Genomic DNA, 18,152 nt, shown 5'->3' with positions numbered 1-18,152 from the left:
GTATAATGTTCTTGACATCCATCCAGTACTGTTGTATGTAAACACAGTCCCAAAAAATATGCGTCTGGTCCCCCACAGACCCACACCCTCTCCAACATTTATCACTGACACTACTTTTGGATAGAAAGGTTTTCAGTGGAGTTCTAAAAAATCTTAATTTAACCTTCCAGTCAAATTCCTTCCACATTTGACTACCCACCCCTCTATGGCAGCCACAACAGACACTCTCCCATGTGACATCATCCAACATTATATTGAGTTCCATTTCCCATTGTTGTTTTATATGATAGGTATTATCAGACATGTCAATCAGCAGTTTCTGGTAGATCAAAGACACTTGGTTTTTCAATGTACCTGACTTTTCAAGCAGTTCTATAAAATGGTTTTCCAACCCGATTGGTTCTCTTCTAATATTGTCCCAGTCTTTATGCTTTGTAATATAGTCCCTTAACTGTAAATATCTATAATAGTCCCCTGGGGATAAAGCGTATTTAGCCCTTAGCTGGGCAAAACTTTTAAGAGCATTCTTTTCAAACAGCTGATTGACTGTAATCAATCCTTTCTCCGCCCACCTCTCAAAACTCCGATCTGACAACGATGGAAGGAACTCAACATTTCCATTTATGGGAACCGCTTGAGACATGGTCAAATTCCCTTTTAAGATTTTTAACACTTGGTTCCAAATCTTTAAGGTGTGCTTCACCCATGGGTTAGTTATTTTAATCTTTTTCCGTGATTGTGGGTTGAGAAATGGGAGACTCCGAAGGGAGATACCTGGTAATGAATACTCTTCCATAGATACCCACTGCATTTCTGAATCACGAATAATCCAGGCAGCCATTGATTTTAATTGAGCTGCCCAATAGTACATTCTGAAGTTAGGCAACTTGAGGCCCCCTTTATCCTTTTCAGACATTAACACTTTGAGTCTGACCCTTGGTCGTTTATTCTGCCAGATAAATTTAGATGTAATGCGTTCTAATAATTTGAATGCAGACTGAGGGATCAAAATGGGTAGGTGCTGAAATAGGAATAATAGGCGTGGAAGAATATTCATCCTTATACATTCAATCCTCCCCATAAAAGTGAGTGGGAGTAAGTTCCATCTGTCCAAGTCCCCCCTAATCTCCTTGAACAACCGATCATAATTGAGTGCAAGTAGCTGATTGGTTTTAGGAGTAATAATTACCCCCAAGTATCTGAAGCCCTGTCTGGAATGTCTAAAAGATACAAGATGATCTAGCTGTGTGGGCCAGTTGCCAACAATCATTAACGCCTCAGATTTATTTGTATTTATTTTATAATCTGACACTGTACCATAATCTTTAAGGTTGCTCAGAAGGGCTGGGACAGAGGTGACCGGATTCTCTAAAAATAGCAGAATATCATCTGCGAAAAGTGACAGCTTATGTTGTGTATTGGTTTCATCTCTAATTCCTTGTATGAGAGGGTTGGATCTGATCAGTTCAGCTAACGGTTCAATACTAAGAGCAAATAAGGACGGCGATAACACTTCACCCTGTCTAGTGCCACGGCCTAGAGAGAAGAAGTCAGAGCAGTGACCATTAACCCTTACCCGAGACCTGGGGTTTTTATATAGTGTTTGGACCCATGAGATAAAAGTCTCATTAAAGCCCATATGCCTGAGAGTCTGTTGCAAGAAGTCCCAATCTACCCGGTCAAAGGCCTTTTCCGCATCCAGGCTCAAGAACATTGAAGAGGTATCCCTTTCCTGTGCCATAATCTGAAGATTGAGGGCCCTTCTAACATTATCTGAACCTTGCCTATGGGAAATAAAACCTGTTTGGTCAGGTTTCACTAGTTTTCTTATATGTTTTTGAATTCTATTTGCAATAATGGCTGTAAGAATTTTGAAATCAACACAAAGCAGGCTGATAGGGCGATAAGACATGCATAAAGTCGGGTCCTTGCTTTCTTTATGGATGACACTAATAATAGCTTCAGACCATGACTGGGGGGGATCATTTTTAAATAATGCATAATTATAAACTTTGCATAACAATGGTGTTAGCTCTTTTTCAAAAAAATTGTAATACTCCCCAGGCAGGCCATCCACTCCGGGGGACTTGTTGTTTTTCAGTTTTCCAATACTGTTTTTTATTTCATCAATGGTGATTGGATTTGTTATTAGTTCAGCCTCTTCCTGAGACAGTTTACTAAGATTAATCGGGTTAAGAAATTGTTCAATCTTTTCAAATTTCTTTGGGACATTTTCTTCTTTATACAATTGCTGATAATACAAAGAAAATGCTTTCGCAACTTCCTTAGGTTGGCACACAATTTTTCCGGAGTTTGGACATTTAATTTTATGAACAACCCTACTTGATTGCTCTTTACGCAGCTGAAATGCCAGCAGTCGGCTTGCCCGATTGCCGTATTGGTAGTACTTTTGATTAACAAAGCGTAGTTGTCCCTCTGCCTTATACGTTAGTAAATTATCCAACTTTTGCCTCTGCTCTTTCAATGAGTTCAAAGTCCCAGTGTCTTTAGTTACCTGATAGACTTTTTCTAATTTCTTAATTTTGTTTTCTAGTTCTGTTTGTTCTGCTACTCTCTCCTTTTTCAGTCTTGATGAAACTGCTATAATATTACCTCTCAAATAACTTTTGGCACTCTCCCACAAGATTGAAGGAGACACCTCATTATTATCATTGAATTGAATATATTCAGTCAGACTCTTTTGAAGTTCTTGTCGGGTTGTTTCATTATTCAAAATAGATACATTCGCTCTCCAATATTTAAAAGGATTGTTTGGATTCATTCTTAATGTCAGACAAACCAGGGCATGATCAGAGATAGTGATTGTTTCTATGCTACACTGTCTAGTCCTATAAAGGTCTGTCCTAGGCATTAAAAACATGTCTATCCTTGAATGGCTGCGATGTACATGTGAATAAAAAGTAAAATCTTTTTCTCGGGGGTGGAACTGGCGCCACACATCCGCTAGGCCCAATTCCTTAATCATTGTATTCAAACTACAAGATTTTTTGGATTTGGGGCCATTGTGTGCCGGGAGTCTGTCGACAGCTGCTTTCAAAGTACAATTGAAATCACCTCCCACCAAGATCATTCCTTCAGATTTTTCTGCTATTAATGATGCAATATTCTTGAAGAAATTTGGACAGTCCTCGTTTGGTGCATATAAATTTAGTAAAGTAATTTTAGACCCCCCTACAGAGCCAATCACCATTACATAGCGCCCTTCCCTATCCGCAAATGTTTTTTCATGGTGGAAATATGTTGACCGGTTAACAAGAATTGCAACTCCTCTTTTTCTCCCGCCTGATAAGTAGAGCTATATTGTTGTTCAACCCACTCTCTCCTCAACTTCCTGTGTTCCTTTTCAGAGAGGTGAGTCTCCTGGAGCATTGCTATGGAGCACCTAAAGTTTTTCAGGTTTTTCCGTTTAATTGGACTATTCAAACCCTTTACGTTATACGAAACACAAATTAGATCTTTCATATCTTAGACTCATATCCTGTACAGACAAAACTAAATTATTATACTCAATGAAATAGTGGTCCACAATTGGTCTCAGGCCAAGATAAACAAAAACATTTAGAACTAAACAAAGAACATTAAGAACAGTAGCTTCCAAGTACCCGACTGGATTAATAACAACCTGAGTAATCCAGTCCCCGGTGTACATTACCGGGGACAAACATTTTCGATTGAAATGTTTTAAATGATGCTGTTAGGACTAGTGGATGAATCTGTTACATAAGTGATTGACTTCATGTGTTTTAAATATACTTTTACTGTCAGACTAGAGCACTGAAAACACATCATGAGATGTTCACTTGAATCTCAGTAACTTTAGTGCTCAGACAATCAAAAGATATCAAGTAGAAACTGAGTGTGAAGCAGCAAAGTTCCCGTCATTATTTTTAAAGTGACTGAACTTTAAGCTCAAAATCTTCTCTGTCATTAAACCTGCTTTACAAAAACCCCACTTAACAAAGTCTCGTCTTATTCTCACTGCTTTGATCGAGACTTGTTAGACATGGTGATTTCTGTTTATTATGTAATAACTTTTATACAATAAGACAATGTAAAAAACATCTGCTGTAGAAATGTAAAATTGCCTTAAATCATGAGGAGGCCATTCTGTATTATTTCTGTAATCAATATATATTTTTCTCTTTCCTCCCTTGTGTCTGTTCTTGTTCACAGTATTATACGTTCTGTCTTTTACTTTCAGTATGCTTGTGTTTAAGTCTCTCTTGTAGAATCATCTGGTCCGTGTTTCCTATGTTGACAAGCTTGCCGTGTGTGCGTGTTTTAGTTTCACTTCCCCTGCGGTGTCATTATGCTAATTTGTGTCAGTTGTTTCCTCATGTGTTTCCACTTTCCCTAATCTCCTTTGTGTGCATTTAGTCTGTGTGCCTTCTTTCACTCTTTACCCGATCGTCTGTGTTACCTCCTTCCATGTATTCACAGTTTTCATACAGAAAGTACAAGAGCTACAGAAGAATCTGACATTTCAGCAGATGTTTTTTCACCAGAGCAAAATCACAAAGTGAAGCTGTTGTGGAAGCAGAGGAGATAGTCAAATCAGCCCGGCCATTTACTGAGGGAGAGTTTCTGAAGAGCTGCATGATGAAGGTGCGTGACGTCTTGTGTCCAGACAAAATGCAGATATTGGCAAATGTGAGCTTGAGTAGAAATACGGTTGCTGATCGGGTTTGTGAGATGACCACTGATTTAAGAACAGAGATGAGTGAAAGAAGCAAATACTTTATAGCATACTCTCTTGCTGTGGATAAAAGTACAGACATGATGGACATTACACAGCTGGCCATCTTCATCTGTGAAGTGAACTCCAATATGCCCGTTTCAGAGGAAATATTGGACGTTAAATCGATGCACGGTACAACGATAGGAAAAGACATGTTTGAAAACTTATGACGGTTATTAGAAGTTATTCTTTATTCTAAGTGTATTTATTCTGAAACAATATTCCTGTCTGTTTTTATTCATATTTATGTTTTAGTGTTTTCAATAAATGCTTACCCTGTCAACCTAAAGTGTGCTTTGAGTTTTGGCCCCCTGTACAATTAAGTTTGACACCTCTGATCTAGAGCAGCTCCATCCTTCACAGCCTTTGTGATACTGACTCTCCCTGGTGACCAGAAACAAGAGTCCTTCACCAGTCCTGTAAAACAATTGCAAATAATTTTGGATCCACCTCCACCAGAAAATCAACAACTGAAAATCATAGCATGCTGGGGGGAAAGCAAAAAGAAGTCAACTAGTATTGCATTGCCAGTGGCACATATTCAGACTTCAGTGGCAAAAGCACCATTTTCCATTTTAATTCATCAACTAACACAACATGCATGTGTTTAGACAGATTTGAAAGAAACAACAAGGCATGTTTAGTCCAGCAGGAAGCTGAAAGGGCGTAACAGTTTTCAAAGACCTGACACGGTGCTTTGACAACTTGGCAATCATGTCAAATATTTGTCACTATAAGAATTTCCCCCCTACATTACACAAGATAAGATAAGATAAAACTTTATTAATCTCTCAGGTGGGTTCCTCTGCGAAATTCAGTAAAGATTGATGCCCAAACAGGGACTTGAACCCTGGACCCTTAGATTAAAAGTCTGATGCTCTAGCGACTGAGCTATCCAGGCTCAATATACAAACACTAATAGTGTATTAATGTAATAGTCTGACTCTCCAATGTATAAGCAGCCATAGTCAGCCAAGTCATAATCGAAGCAACAAACAACTCATGTTTTGATGAAATTGCAAACCCTCCTGGTCAATAATCACATAAGCTGTACATGCAGGAAGCAAAGACTGATAACACCCCCCCCCCCCCCCCCCCCCCCCCCCCCCCCCCCCCCCCCCGAGTCATTCTAACTACCAGAAATCTCGAAGCACAGGTCGAGGGGGTGGTGTGGCAGCAATTTTTCACACCAGCCTATTAATTAATGAAAGACCAAGACAGACTTTTAATTCATTTGAAAGCCTGATGCTTAACATTGTCCACCCCAGCTGTAAAACTCAGAAACCAGTCTTACTTGTTATCATCTATCGTCCACCTGGGCCTTACACAGAGTTTCTGTCTGATTTCTCAGACTTTATATCTAATTTAGTTCTGAGCTCAGATAAAATAATTATTGTGGGTGATTTTAACATCCATGTAGATGCTAAAAATGACAGCCTCAACATGGCATTTAATCTGTTATTAGACTCAATTGGTTTCTCTCAAAATGTAAAAGAACCCACCCACCACTTTAATCACACTCTAGATCTTGTGTTAACATATGGCATAGAAACTGAACATTTAACAGGGTTTCCTGAAAACCCTCTCCTGTCTGATCATTTCCTGATAACATTTAAATTTACAATAATTGATTACACAGCAGTGGAGAGTAGACTTTATCAAAGTAGATGTCTTTCTGAAAGCGCTGTAACTAAGTTTAAGAATATAATCCAGCCACTGTTATCATCGTCAATGCCCTTTACCAACAAGAGCAGAGCAGCTATCTGAACGCTACCCCAACAGAGGTCGATTATCTTGTTAATAATTTCACCTCCTCACTACGTACGACTCTGGATACTGTAGCTCCAGTGAAAACTAAGGTCTCTGATCAGAAGTACCTGACTCCGTGGTATAATTCTCCAACACGTACCCTAAAGCAGATGACTCGTAATCTGGAGAGGAAATGGCGTGTCACAAATTTAGAGGATCATCATTTAGCCTGGAGAAATAGTTTGTTGCTTTATAAGAAAGCCCTCCGCAAAGCCAGAACATCTTACTATTCGTCACTGATTGAAGAAAATAAGAACAACCCCAGGTTTCTCTTCAGCACTGTAGCCAGGCTGACAAAAAGTCAGAGCTCCGTTGAGCCAACCATCCCTTTAACGTTAACTAGTAATGACTTCATGAACTTCTTCACAAATAAAATTTTTATCATTAGAGAAAAAATTACCAATAATCATCCCACAGATGTAATATTATCTACAGCTACTCTTAGTACCATTGATGTTAAGTTAGACTTTTTTTCTCCAATTGATCTTTCTGAGTTAACTTCAATAATTACTTCCTCCAAACCATCAACGTGTCTTTTAGACCCCATTCCTACAAAACTGCTCAAAGAAGTCCTGCCATTAATTAATCCTTCGATCTTAAATATGATCACCTATCTCTAATAATCAGCTATGTACCACAGGCCTTCAAGCTGGCTGTAGTTAAACCTTTACTCAAAAAGCCATCTCTAGACCCAGCAGTCTTAGCTAATTATAGGCCAATCTCCAACCTTCCTTTCATATCAAAAATCCTTGAAAGAGTAGTTGTCAAACAGCTAACAGATCATCTGCAGAGGAATGGTTTATTTGAAGAGTTTCAGTCAGGTTTCAGAGTTCATCACAGCACAGAAACAGCTTTAGTTTAGGTTACAAATGATCTTCTTATGGCCTCTGACAGTGGACTCATCTCTGTGCTTGTCCTGCTAGACCTTAGTGCAGCATTTGATACTGTTGACCATAATATCCTATTAGAGCGATTAGAACATGCTGTAGGTATTACAGGTACTGCACTGCAGTGGTTTGTATCATATCTATCTAATAGACTCCAATTTGTGCATGTAAATGGAGAGTCCTCTTCACACACTGAGGTTAATTATGGAGTTCCACAGGGTTCAGTGCTAGGACCAATTCTGTTTACATTATACATGCTTCCCCTAGGCAGCATCATTAGAAGACATAGCATACATTTTCACTGCTATGCAGATGACACCCAGCTCTATCTGTCCCATGAAGCCAGATAACACACACCAATTAGTTAAACTGCAGGAATGTCTTAAAGACATAAAGACCTGGATGGCCGCTAACTTTCTGCTTCTTAATTCAGATAAAACTGAGGTCATTGTACTCGGTGCTGAAAAGATTAGAAATATGGTATCTAACCAGATTCTTACTCTGGATGGCATTACCTTGGCCTCCAGTAACACTGTGAGGAACCTTGGAGTCATTTTTGACCAGGATATGTCCTTCAACGGAGGACATATCCTGGTCTGAGTCTTGTCCACCTCCACAGGACAAGACTCAGCTGTCCATGTGCATCTTAAGGATAAAGGACACTCTTTCGAGGATGCCAATGTTCACATTTTGGACAGAGAGGACAGATGGTTTGAAAGAGGAGTGAAAGAAGCCATCTATGTCCACTGTGAGCGACCATCTTTGAACAGAGGCGGTGGTTTACGACACCAACTCTCTGCCATCTATAATCCAGTTTTGAGATCCCTTCCCAGACGCCTTAACGCCCACTCACATCCTGGGCCATCTGACCTCAGGAATTCGCATGATAAGGTGGGGCCAGGTTTCACAATGAACTCACCCGAAACTCTGGCTGATTGGGACCCACACCCAGTTCCACACCTTGGCTCAGGCGATTAGAGGATCATCAGGGGGTCCCTTTTGTCCCTCTGTGGGGGGATACTCCCACTAGGTTTACATAAGGGACTCTCCACCATTTGACCTTAGAACTGAAGAAGCTTCTCGGAGAGGTGAAAGGTCTTCAAGTAACTTAAAGAAGTCCAGACGCTTTTCTTTGCAAGCTCCTTTGACTCCTTCAACGCACATATTAAACAAATATGCGCAACATCTCTAAAATTAGAAATATCCTGTCTCAGAGTGACGCTGAAAAACTAGTTCATGCATTTATTACTTCCAGGCTGGACTACTGCAATTCATTATTATCAGGATGTCCAAAAAACTCACTGAAAAGCCTTCAGCTAATCCAAAATGCTGCAGCAAGAGTACTGACTGGGACTAGAAAGAGAGAGCATATTTCTCCTGTTTTGGCTTCCCTTCATTGGCTTCCTGTTAAATCCAGAATTGAATTCAAAATCCTGCTCCTCACATACAAGGTCTTAAATAATCAGGCCCCATCTTATCTTAATGACCTTGTAGTACCATATCACCCTATTAGAGCACTTCGCTCCCACTCTGCAGGCCTACTTGTTGTTCCTAGAGTATTTAAAAGTAGAATGGGAGGGAGAGCCTTCAGTTTTCAGGCCCCTCTTCTGTGGAACCAGCTTCCAGTTTGGATTCGGGAGACAGACACTATCTCTACTTTTAAGATTAGGCTTAAAACTTTCCTTTTTGCTAAAGCATATAGTTAGGGCTGGACCAGGTGACCCTGAATCCTCCCTTAGTTATGCTGCAATAGATGTAGGCTGCCGGGGGATTCCCATGATGCATTGAGTTTTTCCTTTCCAGTCACCTTTCTCGCTCACTATGTATTAACAGACCTCTCTGCATTGAATCATATCTGTTATTAACCTCTGTCTCTCTTCCACAGCATGTCTTTATCCTGTTTTCCTTCTCTCACCCTAACCGGTCACAGCAGATGGCCCCGCCCCTCCCTGGGCCTGGTTCTGCCGGAGGTTTCTTCCTGTTAAAAGGGAGTTTTTCCTTCCCACTGTCGCCAAAGTGCTTGCTCATAGGGAAAAATGTTGGGTTTTTCTCTGTATCTATGAAGCGCCTTGAGGCGACTTTTGTTGTGATTTGGCGCTATATAAATAAAATTGAATTGAATTGAATAAAGGAGCACAACATTCAGACAAATCCAAGACATAATGAAATGAGCCACAATAACTGTGTATGCATAAATCAGGTGTCAGTGAACACTTAACGATCACAGATCTTTAGAACCACAGCCAGATAACAATTTTTTCCCCAAATAAATGTGTAGATTTTAGCTAAATATATATTATAGAATCAACACCATGGGCATTTCAGATTTCACACAGGTGGTTGGTTGTTACACTCTGGAAATGTGAGTGTTATGGACTCTATGGGGTTAAAATGATGCCACCTTAAAATAAAACTGAAAATAATTAACACAAAAATGTTGTATCGAGAGGGGAAAAAATGAAACTGAAAAAAAGGTGAATTGAAACCGTAAATGTGCGAAAAAAATTTTTTATATTATTAACTAAGTTTTGAAACCTACATCTTTGTGGGTTTTTTTGCTTACATCTTCTTTTTCCAATTTCAGTTTGTTGCTGTACGAATGAGTATTACGGCCACGTTAAGAAAAACTATTATAGATAACATTGAAAATAAAGTTTCAATTTTGAGATTAAAATCGTAATTCAATGAGAAAAAAAGTCCAAATGTGGAGATTACAGTTGTTTTCAAGACAAACTGCAACAGTTGCTATACCCTCTGAGTTAATGTAATTGTGCTTCAGAATCCGTTTAGTCTCAATGCAGGAAATGATTTCTCTTTTAGCACATAAACACAGTGTGGTGATCAGCAATAGGGCCTTGAAAAGATGGTGTGGAAAGCTGCATCTCATCAAATGGAAAAACACACCAAATGAAATCGAGGGTTACAGCATGAGGAAGGAAGTAATGAAGTACAAATACTTTGTTACTGTATTAATGATGTCACCGTTCACTGAGGACTCACACACAGGACTCTTCACTTTGAGGAGAAATAGTGGGGTTTATTACACCAGGTATATGTACAGACAGTGCAGGGAATTGTGCTACATACAAGTGTTACGTAGGGCCCAAAATGGCCTCCGTACAAGAAAGTAGTAGCTCTAATATTGACCAGTAATGAACCACCACACGCACACTGCAATGGGTTACACAAGATTTATTTGTTCTTTCTGCGGGTAAAACTACTGGCTGAAGACACAACTCTGGCCAGGAATCCAAGGCCCAAAGCTACCACGGTCAGGGTTGTTAGCCTGGTTACAAACAGGGGAAAGGTGGTCACTTGGAAGAACAAGCAGCCTGCATCTTCCTCAAAAAAGGCTTGCCGCCCACCTTTTCAGGCCTGACTTCGTTCGAGGGTGGGTCTCCACATCACATCCTGGGAGCTGGAACTTCCCCAAAACTGGTCCAGTTTCCTTGTCAGGGGCACAGAGAGTCTCCAGTCCAGTGTTTGTTTTCCTGCCTCCCAGCACATCCACTCACATCCCAATAAAAATGAGTCCTCCCTCCAACATCCTCAGATTATTTTAAAAGCAAAACCAGGCCAGGTTAAAAATCTTTTCCGTTAAAATGTGCACACGTCATCCTGGATCTTCGCGGCTTCCCTGCTACACCAGTGTCCTACTAAAAACAATGACAACAACTACTTCCTGTTTCCTCTCCCCTTTATAGAGAAGGGCTCCAATCCTCCCCAATCAGCTTTTCCCTGTACTCAACTCCAAATAGCTGGCAGCTGGACTAGAGTAGAATCTCCACTCCCACATGGGTGTGGCCCACACCTCACATCAAACACAAAGAAACACCAAAGCATGCAATTAATACAAAACAAAATCTAAAGTAATGCCAACCCAAAAGCTTAGTGGGGGATTCTCTCCATACTTTTCCACCATGCTATACTCTGTAACACACACCCCAACTTTTTCCTAGCCCGTCCTCGGGAACTCTACTAACTATATCGAGATGGGGGTTTCCCAAAATTTTCACGGGCAGATCTCCTTAGACCCTCCTGAATAGCAGGGGCAGACTGGTAGGAGGGGGGATAGTGATCTGACCCTGGCCTCTGCTGTGCCATGCTCCATAGAAGCAACCACTGATCTGAGACTGTCGCTGTATCATGCGTGGCTGTCGTCTCTTGTTCTGGGGTGCCATCTCCTGTTTTATAGTCATCTGAAGGTAGGAAAGTACATATGCGCAGGCGATTGCGATGAACCACTCTAACAGGACCATCTTTACCTTCCGGCCAAATTTTGTAAACTGGGTTTGTAGGGTTTGGCTGACCGACTATAATTTGGATCTCTTCCTCCCACTGTGCTGCCAGTTTACCTTGTCCATCCCTTCTTGTTGTATGGACTAAAACCCTTTCTCCTGGGAGCAATGGAGCTGCTTTAGCTCCAACATCATACCTGCCCTTCATCCGGCTTGCAGCCTTCTGACTGCTCTTCTCCACCATTTGGTATGCCAGCCTCAAGCGTTCGTGATGTCTCTTAACCCACTCTTGGGTGGTTGTTGGCTCTGTGGATCTCTTTATCCCCATAGACAGCTCAACTGGCAGACGAGCATTCCATCCAAACATCAAGTAGTGGGGGGTGTAACCTGTAGATGCATGGACAGAATTGTTATAGGCCTGGAGCAGTTCTGGTAAATACTGCACCCACCGAGTTCGCTTCTCTTCCTCTAGGGTGGACAACATGTTTATTAATGTCTGGTTGAAACGTTCGCAGGCCCCTTTGCCCCGAGGGTGATAGGCAGTGGTTCGACTTTTCTGGCAATTATAATACTGGCAAAGTTCTTTTATGAGGGCGGACTCAAAGTTGGTGCCTTGGTCTGAGTGCAGTTGTTCTGGACATCCAATTGGCTGAATAATGTGTTTCAACAACATCTTAGCTTTGGTTGAAGCAGTCTGATCCCTGGTAGGTATTGCCCAAGCGTACTTGGTAAACATATCAGTAGCAACCAAAATGTACTGGTATGAGTCTGCCGGTCTACTTAGTGTAAGGAAATCAACCGCCACAATTTGGAGAGGTGCGTGTGTAAAAACGGGAACGAGCGGGGCCTTACCGTCACCATGGCCTTTATGACGTACACACCGTTCACAGGATGCTGTGCAGTCACGCACTCTCTTCTCCATTTGAAGCCAGTAAAAACTACGGCGCAACATTGAGATGTCTTTGTCACCCCCAGATGACCATTCCTTTCATGGAAAGCCTTCCATGTTAATTGCTGTTCCTGCAAAGGAACAAGGATTTGATAATAAACCTCATATGTGTTGGAATCCACTCTCCTGCGGACCAACACACCCTCCAACAGCTCCAGCCGTGACCATTGTCTCATGTAATTTAAGACTGCAGTAGACTCCTGACGTCTCTCCTCCCCCGATGGTTTCCTTCCTTGGGCCATATAATGTCTCACTTTATACAACGTGGGGTCCTGCTCCTGTAAGCTTTTCCAGTGTCCTGGATCCCAATCAATGTTCACAGCCTGAACCCGTGCTCCTTCACCCATCCTCTGTGGGGACACCAGATCTCGGGGTTGCACCTGTAATGGCATTCTAGACAGAACATCAGCATTCACATTTTCCTGGCCGGGCCGGTACTTGATATCAAATTGATAATTTGCAAGTTGTGCTACCCACCGTTGCTCCACTGCGCCCACTTTTGCAGTCGATAAATGGACCAATGGATTATTGTCAGTATAAACTGTAAACAGAGACCCCCATAAATAGTCTTTAAATTTCTCAGTCACCGCCCATTTCAGAGCGAGCAGCTCCAATTTAAAGGAGCTATAGTTTGCATCATCTCTTTCTGTGGGTGCTAAGCTTCTGCTAGCATAGGCTATCACACATTCTTTCCCATCTTGTACTTGAGAAAGTACTGCACCAAGGCCCACTTTACTGGCATCCGTGTAGAGCCGAAAGGGTAATCTGAAATCAGCAAAAGCTAAAATAGGTACCTCTAGCAGTTTCTGCTTCAGAAGATCAAAGGACTGTTGACAATTCTCATCCCAGTTTATGGGAACATTCTGTTTTTTATTCTTAGGTACTCCCACCAGCAATGAGTTAAGAGGCCTAGCAACACTTGCAAATCCTGCAATGAACCGCCGATAGTAACCGGCAAAGCCCAAAACGGAACGCACCTGATGAATAGTCTGCGGGGCCGGCCACTTCTGTACAGCGGCAATCTTATCAGGGTCCGAAGCCACACCCTCACTGTTCACCAGGTGACCCAGGAACTTCACCTGCTGCTGGAAAAGAACACATTTATCAGGTCGCAACTTCAGCCCATAGCTCTTCAATCTTGTAAACACTGCCTGCAGATGCTCTAGATGGCTGTTGAAATCCAGTGACTATACTATCACATCATCCAGATATACAAAAGCAGACTCTGTGATTTGACTTCCCAAGCAACTTTGCATCAACCTTTGGAATGTTGCTGGGGCATTACACAAACCAAAAGGCATTCTTTCAAATTCATACAAGCAAAAAGGAGTACAAAATGCAGTCTTTTCTCTGTCAGCTTCGGAAACTTTCACTTGCCAATACCCACTTGCTAGATCAAGAGTGGAGTAGTATTTTGATTTAGTCAGCATTGTCAAGGTCTCTTCAATTCTAGGTAGTGGATGGGCATCTTTATGTGTCACTGCATTTAACTTGTGGTAATCCACACAAAATCTCAATTCCCCATTTTTTTTTCGTACCATGACGATGGGTGCTGCCCAGGGACTTGTGCTCTCCCTCACCACCCCGATCGAATCATATTATTCAGCAACTCTCGCACTTCCTGATACATTTTAGGGGGAATTGGCCTGTACCGCTCTCTAATGGGAGGTGCCATACCTGTCGGGATAGAGTGCGTGATTACATCCGTGTGGCCAAAATCCTCTTCGTCGGCAGCAAACACATCGCCCCATTTCCTCAAGAGACCATTTAACTTTTCTTGCTCCTCTATGGATAGGTTTGACTTCCCTTGTGTCATAACTTCAATATGAGGAGCGTTACCAGGCGGTTCTGGGCTCACCTGGTGCACACCAACTTCAACAATACCTGGCCTGGTTTGCTCAAAAGTAACTTCAAAAGGCTCCTGAATGTCAACATTTTCGGTGGAGAATGTAGCAAGGGCCTCGTAACGTCGTAACGTGATAGGAAAAGGGTTGAGGTTCCTTACTTTGATGGGGACTCGGCCTCTATGGACAATTCCTAGGGATCGAGCAACAGCAACTGTACTAGGCCCTTCCAGTGGCTCCACCAAAATACATTGTCCTTTCCTCAGTGTCTGTGGAGCCCTGGCCCAAATCACCTGCTCGCTGTGCTCAGGGACCATCACCGGATGGCGATAAGCTGGTTGAAGGGTCCCTACCTGTTGTACAGGGACAGCCGCCTGAATTCTCTGACAGTCCTGAAAATCGGATGCCCACGCTTGTTGAGTGTCTACAATTGAGCCAACAGGCCAGGTCTGGGACTGTATCTGAGGTTTCGAGAAAAGCATATCCCAGCATGGAACGATGACATTCATACCTAAGATAGGTAATGCATTAGGATTATTGGGATCGTCCTTCGAAATCACAATTCCCATATCCTTCAAAGTAATGCCTCCCACCTGTACTTCAGCTAGCACATAGCCCACATAAGGAATAGCCAATCCATTCGCTGCCTTCAGCTTTAACCAATTGAGATCGCTTTCTTTTCCTGGCTCCTGCTCACCAAACAATCTCCTAAAACAGACTTGTGGCATTAATGTTACATTAGACCCAGTATCTAGCAAAAATGTCACTTCCTTACCATCAACTTCTGGTTCTCTCACCCCAACCGGTCGCAGCAGATGGCCGCCCCTCCCTGAGCCTGGTTCTGCCGGAGGTTTCTTCCTGTTAAAAGGGAGTTTTTCCTTCCCACTGTCGCCAAAGTGCTTGCTCATAAGGGGTCATATGATTGTTGGGTTTTTCTCTGTATTTATGAAGCGCCTTGAGGCGACTTTTGTTGTGATTTGGCGCTATATAAATAAAATTGAATTGAAATTGAATTGAATTGAATCAACAAATACCTCTACTTGACGGCATGTCCCTAGAAATTGAGAGTGATTTAACTGGGCTGGACCACTGTCATCCTTTCCAGTCACCTGGCCCATAGTGACTGGATTTACTCGTTTAAAGCCATCTGAGATGGAGTGTGCCAACACTCTCTTGCCATGTGTCCACTGGCTCCACACTTACTACAGATGGGCTGCCCTTGTTCATCCCACTTATGCCGTGGTCGTTCCACCAACCGTGAGGTTTGCTTTGTCGCTGGGGGTGGCTCAGACACTTCAGCACATCTCCTATACTGAGAGGAACTAAAGTTCTGCCTTTCTCTCTCACCTCTGGGAGCTGAACATGTCTGTGGCATTGGTGCTGGTCGAACAAATTCCCTCAGCTCCTCCTGAAGAGTATTCTTGAGATCCATAATTTGCTCCTTCCTTTCTGCGAGAATCTCCGCTTTAAATTTATCTTTCCAATTCAAAGTATCCTGCCACTTTAGATCCCCTTTTACTACGGCACAAGCGGAGTCTTCATACAAACTATGCAGCGCATCTGCTTCCAATTGCAAAGCCTCTTTACGCACCTGTTCAAATGAGAGATTAGGGTCATGCCTTAACAGATGCCGTAGATCACGCTGTATCTCACCCTCCCTGAGGCCCAAGAGAAACTGATCACGCATGTGCAGGTCGGCATGCCGAGGGTCTTGTGGCTCTTTTGTTTGCAGGTGATGGCCTATCTCCCTCAAACGTAAAGTGAACTTTCTAATAGGCTCTTCTGCCCTTTGTCTACACTCATAAAACATGGCACGCAAGGTACCCACAGCTGTTTTATCCCCATACAGTTCTTTAAGTTGAAGAAAGATCTAATCTGGCGTATCCTGCTCCACTTGCTCCAAAATAAGAATTTCACGTCGTGGTTCTCCTCCTAATGCACTCAGTACAAAATCACACTGCTGTTCTATCGACACTTTTGAGCACGTAGCATTGCACTAATTTGGCTCTCCCAATCTTCATAATTTGTGTTAAGCCCACAAAATTTTGGTACCCAGGGCGCACCAATAAAGAATGGTGACACCATATTAATGGTTTCAGATAGCTCATCCGCCATATTGATCAGTCAAAGGCAGGTGGGTTTGTATACTGGTCACAAATCCTGTCGACAAACGCCAAATGTTACGTAGGGCCCAAAATGGCCTCCGTACAAGAAAGTAGTAGTTCTAATATTGACCAGTAACGAACCACCACACGCACACTGCAATGGGTTACACAAGATTTATTTGTTCTTTCTCCGGGTAAAACTACTGGCTGAAGACACAACTCTGGCCAGGAATCCAAGGCCCAAAGCCACCGCGGTCAGGGTTGTTAGCCTGGATACAAACAGGGGAAAGGTGGTCACTTGGAAGAACAAGCAGCCAAAACATATCAATCCTGCATCTTCCTCAAAAAGGCTTGCCGCCCACCTTTTCAGGCCCGACTTCATTCGAGGCTGGGTCTCCACATCACATCCTGGGAGCTGGAACTTCCCCAAAACTGGTCCAGTTTCCTTGTCAGGGGCACAGAGAGTCTCCAGTCCAGTGTGTGTTTTCCTGCCTCCCAGCACATCCACTCACATCCCAATAAAAATGAGTCCTCCCTCCAACATCCTCAGATTATTTTAAAAGCAAAACCAGGCCAGGTTAAAAATCTTTTCTGTTAAAATGTGCACACTTCATCCTGGATCTTCGCGGCTTCCCTGCTACACCAGTGTCCTACTAAAAACAACGACAACAACTACTTCCTGTTTCCTCTCCCCTTTATAGAGAAGGGCTCCAATCCTCCCCAATCAGCTTTTCCCTGTACTCAACTCCAAATAGCTGGCAGCTGGACTAGAGTAGAATCTCCACTCCCACATGGGTGTGGCCCACACCTCACATCAAACACAAAGAAACACCAAAGCATGCAATTAATACAAAACAAAATCTAAAGTAATGCCAACCCAAAAGCTTAGTGGGGGATTCTCTCCATACTTTTCCACCATGCTATACTCTGTAACACAAGTGTGACGGGGTCCAGGCTCCAAAAGATGGTGTGGAAAGCTGCATCTCATCAAATGGAAAAACACACCAAATTAAATCGAGGGTTACAGCATGAGGAAGGAAGTAATGAAGTACAAATACTTTGTTACTGTACTAATGATGTCACCGTTCACTGAGGACTCACACACAGGACTCTTCACTTTGAGGAGAAATAGTGGGGTTTATTACACCAGGTATATGTACAGACAGTGCAGGGAATTGTGCTATATACAAGTGTGACGGGGTCCAGGCTGCAGGAAATCCAAGGTGGGGAGGACAGGGAAAGCTTCTCTTTGCTCACTCACTGCTCGCTATAGCCACTCTCCAATCATTCACAACTAAGGATCTGCTCCAGGAAAACAGGGCCACGTCCAGGGGAACTAAACACAGAGTGTACACATTAGAATGAAGGCACAGAAATAGCAAGAGTCTAATACTAAGAGACCTTTAGGAGACCTTCATTACTTTAGGTTTAACACCTTTAAGGGGAGTTATTATTTTGTCACTGCGAGCCTCAAATCAAACTGCTTTGAGATTAAACAGTAACACATGAAATTTATTCCTGTTGGTGTATTAATCACCAGGAATATCACAGAAAAAGAGAT

At 42.5% G+C, this 18,152-nt stretch overlaps 2 protein-coding genes and 1 non-coding gene across 3 annotated transcripts in view; 1 reads left to right on the top strand and 2 right to left on the bottom strand.

Annotated features, from left to right (window-relative positions):
• Nucleotides 1-18,152, top strand: part of LOC146522873 (uncharacterized) — a 77,990-nt gene that overhangs the window by 49,593 nt on the left and 10,245 nt on the right. The gene's annotated exons all lie outside the window — the stretch shown is intronic.
• On the bottom strand, nt 5,588-5,660 carry trnak-uuu (transfer RNA lysine (anticodon UUU)). Its single transcript has one exon. It is a non-coding gene; the product is annotated as a tRNA-Lys (tRNA).
• On the bottom strand, nt 14,219-15,505 carry LOC146522875 (uncharacterized). The gene has a single exon (XM_085147986.1). The coding sequence runs from the start codon at nt 15,392-15,394 to the stop codon at nt 14,219-14,221; it is 1,176 nt and encodes a 391-aa protein (XP_085004112.1). The 5' UTR covers nt 15,395-15,505.

The sequence above is a fragment of the Neolamprologus multifasciatus genome, chromosome 3 (genome assembly GCF_963576455.1).
Source record: "Neolamprologus multifasciatus chromosome 3, fNeoMul1.2, whole genome shotgun sequence".
NCBI lineage: Eukaryota > Metazoa > Chordata > Actinopteri > Cichliformes > Cichlidae > Neolamprologus > Neolamprologus multifasciatus.
Note: the sequence above shows the minus strand (reverse complement) of the source record. Positions and strands in the feature narration are given on the sequence as shown.

What these genes read in the sequence shown, in the direction of transcription:
- LOC146522875 (XM_085147986.1), bottom strand. Translation starts at nt 15,394, where the DNA reads ATGAGCAAGCACTTTGGCGACAGTGGGAAGGAAAAACTCCCTTTTAAC.